The 16,907-nt window shown below is 30.8% G+C and overlaps 1 protein-coding gene and 1 non-coding gene across 2 annotated transcripts; both read left to right on the top strand.

Moving 5' to 3' along the window:
- Window positions 1-739: 739 nt before the first annotated feature.
- TRNAM-CAU (transfer RNA methionine (anticodon CAU)) lies at window positions 740-824 on the top strand. The gene is given in 2 exon segments: window positions 740-777; window positions 789-824. It is a non-coding gene; the product is annotated as a tRNA-Met (tRNA).
- A 6,561-nt stretch (window positions 825-7,385) lies between these two features.
- LOC133673249 (uncharacterized) lies at window positions 7,386-9,409 on the top strand. The gene has a single exon (XM_062093989.1). The coding sequence runs from the start codon at window positions 7,719-7,721 to the stop codon at window positions 9,072-9,074; it is 1,356 nt and encodes a 451-aa protein (XP_061949973.1). The 5' UTR covers window positions 7,386-7,718; the 3' UTR covers window positions 9,075-9,409.
- Window positions 9,410-16,907: the final 7,498 nt, after the last annotated feature.

Here is a 16,907-nt window from a genome sequence, read left to right as displayed (position 1 = left end):
AATATGTAACTTTTTAAATATCATCCTAATAATTTTTTTAAAAGATAATTTTATTTAAAATAACTTATTAATTACAAATAGAAGAAAAAAAGTGAGGGGTCCTTAGAAAAAAGCTTAAGTATTGTTGGGTCTAAAAAGCCACACTCTCCGTCTGCGTCCTAACGTAACATCTAGGTGCATTCAGGCCTATCCTTTATCTTCTCTTGTTTAAAATAAAAAAGAGTGAACAACATTTTATTTATTCAAATATTTTTTAAATAGAATAGATAATATGTTGTTTACTATTATATTTTCTGGTCATGTTTAGCAACTAGAAAAGCAGAGCTCGAGTTTTAGGGTTCAAAACTCATTTTTTAACTTGTTTTTATTTTAAAAAAAATCTCTTGAACCTATTTTCAATCAAAAAAACCCTCTAATTGCTTTAAAAATAAAAAAAAAATCAAATAAAAAATTTTATGGGCTCCAATCTAGTTTTTCTAATATTGTTAAAGGACTAAGTCACTCCATTTATTTTTATTTTTTTTCATAAATTGAACCCATTAATATCAAAATTTATATTTGGTGTTGGCCCGAGTCTTTCATTTTTTTTCTTTTTCCGGTGATTTTCTCTCAAAATGCAGGAAGGAACTAAAAAGTAATAAAAACTTGTGTAAGCCTGTTCCAAGCCCTATCATATTAACTTGATGCGCACTGTTCTTTACTTTATTCAATATGAAGATAGAGAAGGGTCTACCGCAAAGGGGTGGTGGCGCAGTTGGCTAGCGCGTAGGTCTCATAGCTTCTGAGTTATCCTGAGGTCGAGAGTTCGAGCCTCTCTCACCCCAATCCTTTTCTTTTTTCGTTCTTTATGATTAATTAATATTTCGGACTCTCTCTTTTATCCGTTATGAGGGGCTTATTATCTAAGCATGTTGGATTTTGGAGCACGTGTTGGATTTAATGCAAAAGTCGTAAAATCTCCTAATTTCTTGAAAACAAAGGCGCAGTTTCTTTACTGTGAGTAAATTGGCACATCCCACGGCGCTGGCCCTCTTAACTGCTTCACCACCGACAGTGTAACTGCTGCTATGATTGCCATGCCACAGCCCCTCTCGTCGCCCTTCACAGATGATGCTGCCAAGCCCGCCGACACCTCAAAACACCATGTGTGCCACTCCACGGTCATGTTGAAGACAGATTTGAATCACGTAACATCATTATTCCTGGCCCTTCCCCGTCCATTGATTCGCAGGCTGGAGGTGGAGATGGAAGGAGATTATACCTGTTGCAGTGTGTGTGGATTGATATATAATGGTATTATCACAAGGGAAATTCACCATCCCCCTCTTTCACCATTACTTTACTTATGATGAGATCACAGAGCTTCCATTCTCTGGGTTCCATGTTAGAAGATTGGTTCACGTCTTCAGAGTTTTTTTTTTTTTTTTTTTAAAGGGCAATGGAGCGCATTAATTAATCATATATATAACCTTTCTTTTTTTAAAAAAAAAAAGCAAGGTAAAAGGCTCTCGCTCGACCTCCTGTGTAAATATTTGAATAAATCATTTGATGTAAATATTTGTTCATAAATAAATTTAAAATTTTAATAATCTGTTAACCGAAGTTATGTTTTCATTCACTTTTTTGTTTTTTTGCTGACACAGTCATATGCTTAAACACGTTTTCATCGGATGGAGACCTAGCTGATCAGTAAAACAATGGCTCTAATCAAATCTTTAAAATTTATTTAGAATTAATTACATTGAATAGTTTAAATTGTTCAAGAGCTAATAGCAGGAGAGTGGTGTACCTTTTAGAAAGAAGCATATAGCTCACCTGTGTTAATTTCCTTCTTGTTACAAAACAGAAAACAGAACCGGGTATAGCTCAATTAGTACTGAATTTGTTCCACAGATATCATCAATTCAAGTCTTATGAATTTTAGGGTTACTGAAAATTTATATAATTATTAATTTTAGGATCTATAAAATTAATTAAGATACACACAAGCTGACTCAAATACTCATATTAATTAAAAAAACAAAAAATACATTAATTTCCAGTAAAAATGGAGTGTTAACTCCACGTCACTGGATTAAAAAAAGAAAAAAACATGTACATGCATGCGAAGATATGCACACTTTAAAACATGAAAAAGGCTCGAAGAAGACATGTAAACATTTAGCACATGGAAAGAGGGCCAGATCTAGCTAGGACCATACCTTACTTTAAATCATATATATATATATATAAAAAGTAGTTTTTAATCTTCTCTCTGTATGGCTTTTAGCCCATCTTTCAAGTTTCTCCATGTGCATAAAAGATTGGTTTCTCATTCAAAGCTAAAATCATCACCCTTTTGTTTTTTTAATATATATATATATATATATATATATAGTATTAGTGACTTGACTTTGGTTTAAGATTGATAGTTTTTCTATATGTTTTTCAAATATTTAAAAGACTAAAATATTAAAGTCTGTTTGTTTGCTGGAAAGTATTTTTCTTTTGAAAAGTGAATTATTTTTTGATATTTGGTAATGTAATGGAAAATAAATTGGAAAACACTTTTCAGCGTTTGATTATGTCATGGAAAATGAGCTGAAAAATAACTTATTAATATTTTATTTTTTCAAGTTTATTAAAATAATGAGGAACAAATCTTACAAATTAAAAAGTTGAATGAGAATGAAATTAAAAAATATATATATAATTTCATAAATTATCTCAAATAAAATAAATAATAATCAAAATAATAAAGATCATATCTAAAAAATAAAAAAAAATTGAATGATGAAGAAATTAAAATAATAATAATTAACATTTCATAAATTATTTTAAATAAAATAAGTAACAATAAAAATAATAAAGATTAAATCTAAAAAATAAAAAAAATTGAATGATGAAGAAATTAAAATAATAATAATTAACATTTCATAAATTATTTCAAATAAAATAAGTAACAATCAAAAGAATGAGGACCAAATTTAATAGATAAAAAATTTCAATTAAAAAATGATAAGGGAAAAGCAAATAACAATTATAAAAATAAGGACCAAAATTAATATAAAAATTAAATTCTAAGGGATAAAATTAAAAAAAACAAATATTCAAAACAATATATATATATATAGCAATCAAAAGTTTGAGGACCAAATTTGATATAATCAGCAAATAATATGATATTTCTAAATTTTTCAGAACTTCTGGAAAGTGTTTTCCGTCAAAAATAAAAGGAAAACATTTTCTTAAAAATCAAGTTAAATTTTTCTTTGACTGGAATGTGTTTTTCATTGACCAATTTTTTTAATAGTAAATAACTATAAAAAAGTTTAGAAAACGTAACCTAAAACTAATGTATTTTAGTTTTAACCTCTTTGTACTTCGATAATTTTGAAATCATGTTTTCTTTTTGTCTTCTTTTCAAGATTCCTGCATATTTTGCATATAAAACTAATAAAATAATTTAAATACTTTTAAACTTTAATAACTTTAACTTGACTAATTATTTAAGTCTTTTATACACCTAATTTTAAGTTTTAGAAATAATGAATGAAATATAAATAACAATTTTAACACCTAAACTAGCAAGCAGACATTGAACATGATTAATTATTAAGAGAATTTTTTCTTAAAAAAAAAAGAAGCTAAAATTGATCTCAAATTAATTCTGCTGTTGAGGCAGTCCCGTTCATCACCAGCAGAAATGGCCCCAGCTGAGATGCGAATAAGATTCTCCAGATCTAAGGAGTTTTTCTATAGGTTCATGCAGATCGAACACTCACAATCCCGGCCCGACCTTCATCTCTGCAACTCTGCAATCAACATCACAGAGTACGTACGTACGTAGATCTCATTTATATATCTCAAGTTCCGTTACAATGAAGTTTTAACAAAACAATAAATAAAAAAATTACTGCTGCAAGCGGATGACTGAGTAATCATTGGTGGCTCAGAAATACAGGAAGATACGTAAGACTAGGGAGATAAAAAGGAGACGAGCATGGGTGGCAAGCTAGTTTTGTTCAAGGCCTGTGAATCATCGTTTTCGACATCTTGGAGTATTAATGAACACGTTAGCTTAATCCCTACACTACACGTTAAACGTCACAATTCACAGTATGCCTATGGAATATTCAAGGTCCCACCACCCATCTCATCATCCAATAATATCATGATCTGACGGCCTACGTAGTTTTATCTACAAAGCAGAGGCGATGGTGGCAGAGAAACACACACACACACACACACACACACACACACACACACACACACACAAGAAAAGGGTCTCCAAATAACCTAAACACAAACCCAGAAGGAAACATCGATCCTTTTAGTTTTACCCTCTTATATTTAGGTAATTTACGAGTGGAGTTAAGCCGGTAATGCTGGGCAGCTCGACTGCGGGACCTACTTACTGTCTAGGATCCTTTTCGTTTATCTGGTCCCATGCTTGAATTGGGTGGTCACTTGGGTCTGCGATGGATTTATGCTCTTCACATTAAAAATCCCGACACTTGTTATCTGGATACATTAATTATTATTAAATTAATCTGGGATAAATATTTTTTTTTATTTCAAATGCATTATAAAATGATCAAAATATATTTAAAATCCAAGATATTAAACTAGTGTTAAGGAGCTTTGTGGTATTTTCACATTGATTTTTTCGTTAATATCATATGAAGTAAGAGGCTATTTAAATAAATATACATTAAAAAACCAAAACACACAATAAAACAACCAAAATGCATTTCGAACCATAAAAGTTAAAATTGGCTTTAAAAGGTTTTTTTTCTTTTTTAAAATGATTATATTTTTTTAATTATGTCAATAAAGAGTAATTTGATATTTGACTAAAAATATAAAAAGTTGATGGTACGTGTTATGTAAGCACTAGCATGTGGGAGGCGTTTGCTCCCTTCAAGTGGTGTGTGTGATACTTTCTGGTTGTCAAAACCTCCTTTCATGTGTGTTCTCTTCTTGTTGGTACGACGCATGCAGGTGGTTGGGAAGTAATTTATCGTTGGCAAGGTTTTTTTATTTTCTCTCTTCTTCCTTAAAAATTACAACTTTGTCCTCTTTATTGTTGGCATTTCGACGTTAGTTCTTATTTTTTTTTTTATTCTTGGCTATTTTATAGAAGTTTTATTTATTTACAATTCCACCCTTCAATCCCAATGGCTTATATTTTTTCCTAATTTGGTCTTCGTTCTTTTATTTTTTTCGGCCTTTTGTTAAATTGATTTTCTTTTCAATTTCACCCTTCATTCAAAAAATTATTTGTATTTTTTATTTCAATTTTGATCTTCTTTCTTTTGATTTTTTTTGTACTTTTGATAAATTGATTTTTCTTTTCAATTTCACCCTTCAATCAAAAGATAAAATTCATTTCATGTTTCGATTTTGATCTTTTTTTTAATTTCTATTTTATTTTTGTATAATTAAATTCTTTTTGGAATTGGATTTTTTAGTTTTTCCATATAGAGTACTTTCGGTCTAATGACTCGAATCACGAGTTTGAAAAGCTAACTCGGGTTGACGTTTGTTTTTCTTAATGATCTTTGTGATTTTTTTATTTTTATTAGGTTATTCCGATCTCATGACTTGAGCCACGAGTTTGACAGCATAATTTGGGTTGGCTCTATCCTAATTACCGAGGTTATAAGTTTGTCATACTAACTACAGTTGTTTTTTCAAATCAATTTTTCAGTTTTTTTTTACCAATTTTTGTCATTTTATATTTAATAAGTTGTGAATTGAAATACATTATTGTTCTCTTTTGAAAAAAATATTTTTTCTACTATATTGTGATTATTTTTTTAATTTATTATAGATTTTTTTATTATTTAATTAAAATAAAACTAAACTATTTGACTCAATGTAATATAAAAAGAAGTCAAATTTTTCTTTCATCTTTGAAACACGGTTTCGATAACTAATAATTGTTTTTTATATAGAAAAAGATGGGGGTGTAAAAGTCAACGATTTCAACTATATATGGTCTCAAACGTTTCCTAGAAAATAGTAAAAGAAAATCTGAAGGATCTAGATCATGCTTTGGTCTTGTGCGCTATGAGTCCAACCCTGACTCTCTGCGTGTTCCTGTTATAGAATTGGTGATATGAAAGGAAAAGAAACTCAAACTTCATAAATGAGTTTAAATTTAGATTCATGATGCTAAACAGATATGTCAGGAATTGCAGTTTTTGATCATTTCTACTACTAATAATGCCCGCCTTCAAGAATCCATTTCTGTATCAATTGCATTAATTACTCCACTCTTACATTCAATCAATTTTTACATTAATTTAATTTATTGAATTAAAACGGCTATAATTAAATTACACGGTGGATTGTATTCTTTTATAATCAAAGACGAACAAAGTTAAATGATGATACATGAAAAACTACAATTGTTTTATACAATATATATATATATATATATACATATCTTATAATTTAGATATTTATAAGATATTTATATAAAACATATTAAAACTTAGATATTTATCTTAAAAAAATCTATGTATACAGATCTATACATGAGCATTAAAAAAAAATTGATCTTTTTAGACAATATAAGACTCAACACAAGTTTAATAAAAGATTTATAGAAGACTTAAAAGAAAATTGAAGTTTAGAGAATATCATTTAATATTCTTTCTCTACACATAAATACAATTCATTATTTTCCTCAGCTGAATAAATACTATATTAATTTAAGCATTAAATTTATTTTATTTTTGCAAGTATTGCTAGGCTCATCAAGTTCTCATGTCCAATTTTATCAGCCCATGAAAAATCACCCATAGTCTTTCACCTTAGAATTTTTACAGCCTCATCATTAAGATATAATAATTTCTAGTTTAAGTGACAATGATCTCTTAATATTTTTAAGAGGTCACAAGTATGATTTTTAATGATTTTTAATAAATTTAGAAACATCAATATTCACATTTATTCTAAGTTCATGTCAAAGGAGGTGAAATTTAACTCTTTATTCTATTACGATGATCAAATTAATCTCCTGTTGGATCAATATTAAGGATCATCTTTGTGAAAGTTTACATTTGCTGATGACACAATTGCAAATCATTCACTGCTAATCAAATTACAATGCCGGTGATTCATCCAGTGAGCAGCGTCGCAGAGATACCTTTATTCCCTGGGCAAACAAGTCAATGTTCACCTTGGACATCGGGCAGCCTTTCCTCCTTAATGTTCACATACTAAACAGAGGTTTTGTCCGAAAGATGCATGATGAGCTACTGCTAACTTTATACAAGTACCTCGTTTTGTCGTCTAATTCCATGTGAGTCAGTTTATAAATATTGAAGAAATAGACAGATGACCAATGAAGTCATGGTTTTAACACAATTTATTTATAACTTGTAATATTGAGCATCACAAGTTGAGGAATTGATTAGCCCCATGAGTGAAAAAAATAGGAAAATTACGCTTTGCCTACCGGGTGCCAGCAGGCAGGCGGGCTGCAGCAACACCGGGACATGAAAAACCGCGTTTTATAGGAAGGAAACTTTGCATATTGTCATCATGTGACTGACTGATCTCATCTTCCACTGCTTTCTCAATTAAGTCTTCACAAGCACTAAACTCTCTCTCTCTCTCTCTCTCTCTCTCTCTCACTCATTGAGCTTTGAAACCAGAAGTTCTAGATCCTACAAGTCCCCATTAGATCTTAATTTCAAGACCAGCACAAACCTAGATTTCACAAAATGGCTCCACTCAAGTACTTGATCTGTTTCAGTCTCAGACAGGTACTTCTGCTTTTTCTTGTTTTGTTTCTGTTCACTTTTCTTCTCCCCTGTGCCTCCTCAGACAGTGATCAAACACAGCTTGAAGCCAAACAGTTTCTTGTTAGAAGAAGAATGTTAGAAGTGGAAACGAATGAAGACCAAGTACCCAAGAAAAAGAGCACCAATTTGTCCAGCAAGAACCAAACCAAGCTCGCCAAGCCTAGCCTATCTACAAAAAACCAAACCAAGCTCATGAAGACTGGCAGCCTATCTACCAAGAACCAAACCAAGATTACAAAATCTACAAATTCAACAAAAGCAACGCCCACCCCTTCCAACTCCACTTCTCAGCTCAAAAAGCTAAACTCCACTTCACAGCTCAAGAAACTCAACTCCACATCAAAAGCCGCAGCCAATTCTGCCCCCACCAAGAAAACATCAGATCTTCTGAAACTTGGCCCATCCACTAACAAAACAACCAAACCCACTTCCACAAAACAAACACAAAGCCTTGTAGACAAGAAAGTCGGTGACACAGAATCCAAAAAACAAAACAAGAACCAAAAACAAACCAACCCAAAAAAGACCACTCAAACTAAAACGCAACAAAGCTGGCTTGACCAGGATGATGAAGATGATTTGGTTGCTGAATTAAGAGATCTACCATCGAAGTTTCATCAAACTATCATACCAGACCTTGAGAGACTCTCCATAACTTCCAAGAAATACCTTACGCAAGCCAACAAAGATTTGACTAAAGGGTTCAAGCCAATTGTTGGCAGTAAATATGCATCTACCATTGCCTCTACAGTCTCTTTTGCATTCATTTTAATACCTCTAATTCTGGTTTCTCTTGTCTTTAACCGTATCAAAGCTTATTTCTCTATACAAAAGATCTTGATTTTCATCCAAGTTTATCTCTCCATCTACTTCACCATTCTCTGCCTCTCTGCATTAGTTACTGGTCTTGAGCCCTTGAAGTTTTTCTATGCTACTTCACAGTCCAATTACGTTTGTTTAATGGTGTTTCAAACCCTAGGCTATGTTCTGTACCTGTTGCTTCTCTTGATGTATTTGATCCTGGTTTTTTCCGCCGAGTGTGGGATGGGCTCAAAGCTGTTGGGCCTGGGCCAGACCCTGGTGGGCTTCGCAATTGGGTTGCATTACTACGTGGCGGTGTTTCATAGGGTTGTGCTGCACCAACCACCCAAGACTAATTGGAAGATTCATGGGATTTATGCCACGTGTTTCCTCGTGATTTGTCTGTTTGCTAATGCTGAGAGGAGAAAGAAGGCTTACTTGGAAGAGGGGGGTGAAGAGGGCAAGAAGAACTAGTTCGTAAAGGAACTATCCCACGCAATCTCACTGAAGATATTTTTTCAAGAAAATGCAATAAGGCCTATTTTGCTATCTGTCTCTTCTAAATTTTAATACATGTCTCAATTTTAGATGGTACCATTTGTCTCCTTTTCTTGCTATATACATCATATGCGAATATTGTAGAATTTATGTATGTCTAGTGGGCATTGAATGTGATGTCAATGTTACTCTACAAGGTGGAGAGTAGAATGCTTATCTTGCAATTGTATCAAATTTCATATAAATATACTTGTATTAGTATTACAAATAAGAATTAATGAGACTAGAAAATATATTGCATTGTTTCCGTATTCTTCACAATTTCAATCTTATTAAAGTATAAATTATATATTAAAGTATAAATTATATATTAAAATCTCACCTAACGGTTGAAATTTTTTGGTTAAATTGGTTCTTCAATATGATATCAGAATCATGATAACCAAGTGGTCATAAATTTAAATATCACTATTTTTATTTATTTGATAAAAATTAAGCATAATGTAATGTGAGTTTGAACAAGTTTCGAGTTCAAATAACTTTCACTTAAAGGAGCGTATTAAAGAATAATATAAATTATATCTTGTGACCTCACCTAATAACTTAAGCTTTGGGGTTAAATTGATTCATTAACCGACCCCATTTGTTTTTGTATTTAAAAAGTGTTTTTGAAAAAAATTAAATTTTTTTTTCTTTATTTCAAATTAATTTTTTTATAATTTCATATCATTTTAATTTTAATGTGTTGATATCAAAAATAATTTTTTAAAAATAAAAATAAATATTAATTTAATATATTTTTTAAAAAATACTCTTAAAAATAACTATTATTATATTCTCCTGATCTAATGGAGAAAGTTAGAAGCTGATGCATTGACGAAGGTTAGTTTGGTGAGAATGTTATCAACCCACGATCTTGAAGAGACATTACGTATTTCCCTCATAATGGTGTCTGTCTTGGTCTCTCCTTTTGTACACTTGAAGTCGCAAGTAGTTTTCCATTGAAGATAGTATTTGGTAGTGATCACTTCCAGCTAATATCGCTCCCAGCAGCGATAATTCTGAGGACTAAAATGGCTTGATCTCTGGTGTGATCTTGATTGTTTAGCTTGATCTTGACTTTTAACCCACATTTGCTGACCTCTAAAATGGCACTTTCCAAGCTCTTAAGATTAATTTCAGGCACCAAGAGCTGCTCTGCAAGAAGCCCCTCTCTCTCTCTCGAATTCTTTGCTTCTGTATTAGATGCGTTTACTACAACCTTATTTTAATGTAAAAAAGCACCATGAAAAGTAACTAAAAAGTGTAGCCTCTACGATTTATCTTTCTTAAAAAGACTGTTCTCCGTAGACAGTCTCGTGTCGGTTGATAGTGTGACGTGGCATAACAAGATGAATCCTTTTTTTTTTTCTTATCAACTATCTCTGAGAACTAGAAGTTAGAGCGGGACCCATGATAAGTGAGTGTACGGTAGTTTTTTTTTTTCATGCGTTCATGAAGGGTATTTGCCGAGAAAAAGTTGTGGTTTAAAATATTTGTTATTTAAAAATATATTAAAAAAATTTATTTTTTATTTTTAAAAATTTAATATTAATATTAACATATTAAAATAATTTAAATTAATTTTTTAAAAAAAATAACGAAACAACAATCCAACAGCTGCAACAAACAACAATTTTAGATTATAAATTATGTTTGTAAATGCAGTAATTTTTGTTTTTAAAAGTATATTTTTTATGTTTTTAGTTTTTGAATTGTTTTGATGTTAAAAATAAAAAAAAATATTTTAATATATTTTCAATTAAAAAACACTTTATTATATAATATCAAACATACAAAATCAATGCACATTTGAGTTTTTAGGCCCTACCATAAAGAGTAACAAGTATTTTATCAAACTAATACAGTTCGGTAAAGATTTTGAAAATATAACATAAAATTAAAAAAAAAATAGTGAAATAAAACATTTTCACATAAGTGTTAAATATTAATAAATCACTTCAATTTAGCAAGGAATTCAAGCTTTAGGCCTTGAACGTCTGGAAGGAAATCTAAACAACTTTGCGTTGGCAACGCCCAAATCCTATATATATATAAAAAAAAAAAAAAGATAAAACAGCCCATGATTATTTATGGCAAATTAAGTTTAGATTTTATGGGCTAGGTTGCTGGAGGCTCCTTACACGGGCTGCTGCCGAATGGGTATCAAGTTCAAGACGGCAAATCTTGTTATCCATTCACCAATGGCCATAGCTCAAGAAAGACAGATTGAGATAAATAATAACCATTATAAGTTATAACAGGGGTGTTCACGGTCCGTTATGTTTAGATTTGGGTTAAAAAATTTAACCTAATTTTTAATTTTTAAAAATTTTGATTTTAATTAAAAACCGGTTCAAACTAAACTCGTTCAACTTGATTTTGGTTAGATTTTTTATAAACAATAAAAATAAAAAACAAACTTTTTAATCATAATTCCTACGCTTTGAGTTATACTGAAAACAAATAGTGAAAAATCATTGTTATATGTGGAATTCTTTATATAAAAGTGAAGTCCATAAAAAATAATTTCTGGAAGAATGAAATACTATTTGATTATATATCATAGAAAATAAGTCTCAAATCATTTTTTCTATTTGATTATGTCATAAAAAATATATTAACAAATCAAATTTTTGAGTTATCAATTTTTTAAAACAACTTTCTTTATTAAAAAATAATAATATTTTATAATAAAATCTATATGGTATAGTAATGTATGATTATTTTATAATACAGTATTTTGTGTATTATAATGTGTTTTCTAGCTATGGAAAACATTTTTTACAATTAATTACACACTAAATTAATATGACTTTATATATACTGTTAATTCCTTATAGATTATTTCCTAGAATATTACATGTATGTAAAATATCGATATTTGAAGGGCCTCAGCCAGCTTTCGGTATGGATAGGACTTGCGTTTCGCCAGATTGAAGAAGAATTAAAACGAAGGGCAAATAAATCCCACAAAATTACAAATAGGAAAGCATAACTTTTTTTATTATTATTAATTGGATTAGTTTTTATGTATTTCAATTAATTCTATAAATTTTAAAATTAATAATTATATAATTTTTTAATGACATGAAATTCATAAAAATCAAATTAATAATTTTTAAAAAGCATACCCAAATTACACCTCCCGTGATTGGAAAGCGGAAAGCATAACTTTCTTGAAGCTTGGGACGTTGTATTAATTGCAGACATATATAGATCAGATACCAGCATCCATATGATAATGAACAATTTCTCACTTGTTTTCGAGTACATGAGATAATAACTCCATCTTAAAGCCAATCATTTCTCTCACAGAGGCCACTGAATGTTAAGCTTCATATCCAGGTTCCAGGATGAATGCTTCCTCGAGGAGTTTTCCATGGCCCTCCCTTTTCACATATGAGGTGGTTGAATCGACAGAGAACCAGCCCATAAATTCCACATATAGAAACTGAATATTGCATAGCTTTCGAGGTCTCTACATCAATCAATCCTCAAATGACACGGAGACTTGAGGCTTAAGACACTACTGGCCGACCAAAAACAGTACTTTCATGAAGCAGCAGGTGGTGGTGGTGGTGGTGGTGGTGGTAACATGATAATAATAGCAAAGAAGGTGGTGATGAAGGAGGAGGAGGTAATGATGGTGAGGTGGTGGTTATGGTAATTAAAACAGTTAGATTATGTTGTAAATGGTCTTTAACTTGCATCAAAGTGATTGTGCTCCAAAGCTTTTTCATGCATGCGTTGATAATCACCACATATATAATGATATCATCGTCGTTATTGTCTTCAAAGATGCAAAACTTCCTGGTTCATCAATGGGAACTTGTCACATGTCAAGTGCATTTACACTACTGTGAGGTCTCCCATCACTTGGATGCGAGATGTTGATGTGTATGTGATGACTCGTAATGCATGGGGATGTGAAATGTCGTCAACAGCATCGATATGGACATCAAATTGGTGGATCCAAAAATGGATGGGTGGTAGGGTCCCTCCCTCTCCTCCCTCTGCTCCTTTGTAGGGTTCATTGGGTCAAGGGCAGCCATTCATCCTCATGCATGTCCTTGCTCCTGAAAATTCCAGTCGATTATTCGTGCACTTAACAAAAACATTAAAGCTCTTCGAAACTTTAAAATATAATTTATATTATTATTTTACATTAAGTTAAAATCTCATAAATCCTAATATTACTATAATAATTTTTGGCAATGATTACTTCATTATTTTTATGAAACTAGAGGCAATAACTACAGTTACTTTTTAATTTCATAAAGAAATAATGATAATAAGAGAAGGCAATGGCTACACTTGGTAAAGTATAATATATGTTAATCTAAATAAATAAAATTATACTTTTAATAAATAAAATAAAATAAAATATATTGTATACTTTAATTTCATAATCAATTTACTCTCATGAATAATATATGTTAATATAAATAAATAAAAATTATATGTAGACAAATTAAAATAAAAATATTATTATACTTTTAATAAATAAAATATATTTTTTAACAATATAAATCCAAAAAAAATTATAATGGTGGGCCAGCAACTAGATCGGACCTACAGGTATTTCAGAACTTCCACGTGATATCTTCCACACAAATGGTAGAGAATATACTGCTAGAGACACACACCTCACTATGCATAAACAACACTACTCTAGCTATTTTTACTGGTTAGGATAAATGATGTGGCATGACTGCCTACCATTGATCACCTGGCTTCTCGCCCCAACTTTGTCAGCTGAACTATTAATTTCCAAAGTCAGGTAAACATGCGAACCCATCAATGGCTGGTTTTTTTTATAAAAAAAAAATAACACAATTACATACAAAATAATTGGCTAATGCCATAATTTTTTTTTTATATAAAAAAAAACAACATATCTAAAAGATAACTATGATGTATTTTAATACAATAATAACATATTCCTCATAATTTCCAGCTATTTAATAATAATTTTTTAAAAAATATAAAAATATATAAAAAAATATAAAGAGTATATTAAGTGTTTTAGATTTAATGGCCAAGTCATACTCAAAATAACCCTGGATCTGGCGACCAAGCCAGACCCAAGAACCTTGGATCTGGCTGGATAGCCGAACCCAATGTTATTGGATCAAACTAGAAGCTGGACTCAACGCTAAGAGAAAAGAAATTTAACCTAACTCAACCTCAAATGAAAAAAATTATCATCCCCCAACTTTTATACAATATAAAAAATATCTCTTCAATTTATTTATTCTTTACCGTATGAAAAAAAAATTAAATAAGAGAAAAAAATCTATATACGTAAAAAAAATAAAATTAGAAATATCTAGGTCTGGCTGTGAGATAAACCCAAGAGCGTTTGGCAACCAAACCCAGCACCTATTGGAAGCAGTCAGACCCAACAGCTTTTGACACAGAAAACAGAAAAGATAAAGCCCCCGCAGCACTTTTGGACTAAAAAACAGTAAAGTCAAAACCCTAATGGCGTTATAGTATCGTCCACAGTGCAAATACTTTATGTCTATAGTGTAGTCTACAATGCAATAAATCTATGTCCACAATAAATGTATAATGTTTTTCTCGCGTCTTTTAAAGTATAGTATAATTTATCAAAGAACCATCTCACCTTAATAGTTTAAGCTATTAGGTGAGATTCCAAGATATGATTTATATTATTCTCTAACACACCCTCTCAAGTGAAAGTTATTTGAGCTTGAAACTTGTACAAACTCACACTACATTATGCTTAATTTTTATTAAATAAATGGAAATGGTGATATTCAAATTCATAATCATTTGGTTATCAAAATTCTGATGCCATATCAAAGAACCAATTCAACCAAAAAACTTAGCTCACATTATTTTGCATGGCTCTTTGCTAGGATGAATACTAATAAGTGGAGTCTCTTTTCTTTCTCAATACAGGTATTACGTTCATTGACTGTAAAAGGAGTGGAAAGGTAATCTGTCGAAGAACCCATTCAAAGAGCCTTTAGGAGTTATTCCCTTGTCTTATTTTTTACTATTAATCATATATGCTCAATTCTTGAATCTTGAAGTGCCAAGGACAACAATTGGTTGTCTTTGCTTGGAGTCAAAAAGGCACACTCCCTCACACTTTTGAGTAGAATATCCATACCTTTCTTTTAGTAGTGAATGAGATTCTTGACAATAAGGCAAAATTCAGACATAACATATAAGGTATAGCTTAATGCTTGTTTTGCATGGCTCTTCTGGGTAAAAATCTTAAAAAAGTAGAAGAAGAAACAACGGTTGAAATTTCAAATTATAATTCAATTCTTTCAGAAGTCATTTCCTCACATAAATATAGATTAGTTCACAATAATTTCATTTGATTACATGCAATTATACATCATGAGCCTTTCTTTTTGGATGGCCACTTGAGTTTCTAAGGACCCTATGTTTTTCATTAACAATTCTATTAAATTTAACACCCAACACAACCTAATCTAACTAAATTTGATCAATTCATAATCAATTTATATTTTCCCTAAAAAATTTCTATAAACCCTAACCTAAAATTCATGATTGTTACCTCAAATGTTATTCAAATTGTATGAAATTGCTAAAGTAGATCCAAAGCCCCTTACTAGATGTTATTCAAGTCTTTGAATCTCAACCAGTCAAAAAATTTTCAAATTCCTCTTTTATTTTCTTCCTTGCTGTCGTGACTTTGTAGCCCCTCTCCTTAATTATTTTGTTTCTATTTCCTTCTTAATCAAGTGTTTAAAGGTATGTGTATGTGTTTCCCTCAATTCTTCCCTAAATCCCTTGATTTTCTCTTGGTTTCTCTAAGATTTTGGTGAGAAAAATTGAAAATTTCCTCCCTTTCCCTTTGTTGTAGCTGTCAGCTTGGGGAGAAGAAAATCCCTCCCTTTTTATACTCTTTTCTAGGATAATTCACCATTTACCCCTCCTTAAATATAATATGAATTTTTTAAAAAAATTCTTAATTTAAACCTTTTTGTTTTTGGCTGGGAGTTTATAGTCGACATTTGTGATTTGGGATAGCTAAATTTATAAGGATGGTGGTTGGATTTGTGAGAAAATAAGCATTTGGTTACTATTGTTTTAGCAGAAAGAAAAAGAAAAGGGGGAAAGGAAAAGTATCGAGTTTTAATTCATTTGAATTTTTCAACAGAATATCCATTGGCAATACCATTAGAAAATATTGACGTGTTAAATTTTCAATAAATTTTTTATTATTTTATTATTTTCTTTATTATGTTGGAAATTCTATCAAAAATTATTGATTGAACATATCCCATCACTATTTATGTAAAAAATTATTAAAAGAAATTTTTCATTGATGTTTTTGTTAGAAATGACCGATATGATATTTTCTATCGGCGTTTTCACTACTATTTGTCAATTTTTTTTTGTAGTGTTTGATATTCAAGTGAATTAGACGTTGTATAAAGAGATGGCAAAGAATACTTATAGTGGGAAAGCTACCATCTCCATCTCCAGGCTATTGCTTGAAACCATTGAATTTATTGAACGAAAGAACCGAAACCAAACTAGTAGCAAACCCGACTGGCAAAGAATCAGCGAAGAGATTCTAAGATCATTCATATATATATATGTCTCCTTGCACTGAACAATTATTCCTCCAATTTACATGTCTCTAAGGTCATAGCATCACCTCCTTGGTACTAGGAGTTATGCGATGGAGCTTAGGATTTTTGGGTACTGTGATAAAGCACAAATAACATGATTAAGCTTTCCAAAGAGATGTTTAAA

The sequence above is a fragment of the Populus nigra genome, chromosome 14 (genome assembly GCF_951802175.1).
Source record: "Populus nigra chromosome 14, ddPopNigr1.1, whole genome shotgun sequence".
Taxonomy (NCBI): domain Eukaryota; kingdom Viridiplantae; phylum Streptophyta; class Magnoliopsida; order Malpighiales; family Salicaceae; genus Populus; species Populus nigra.
Note: the sequence above shows the minus strand (reverse complement) of the source record. Positions and strands in the feature narration are given on the sequence as shown.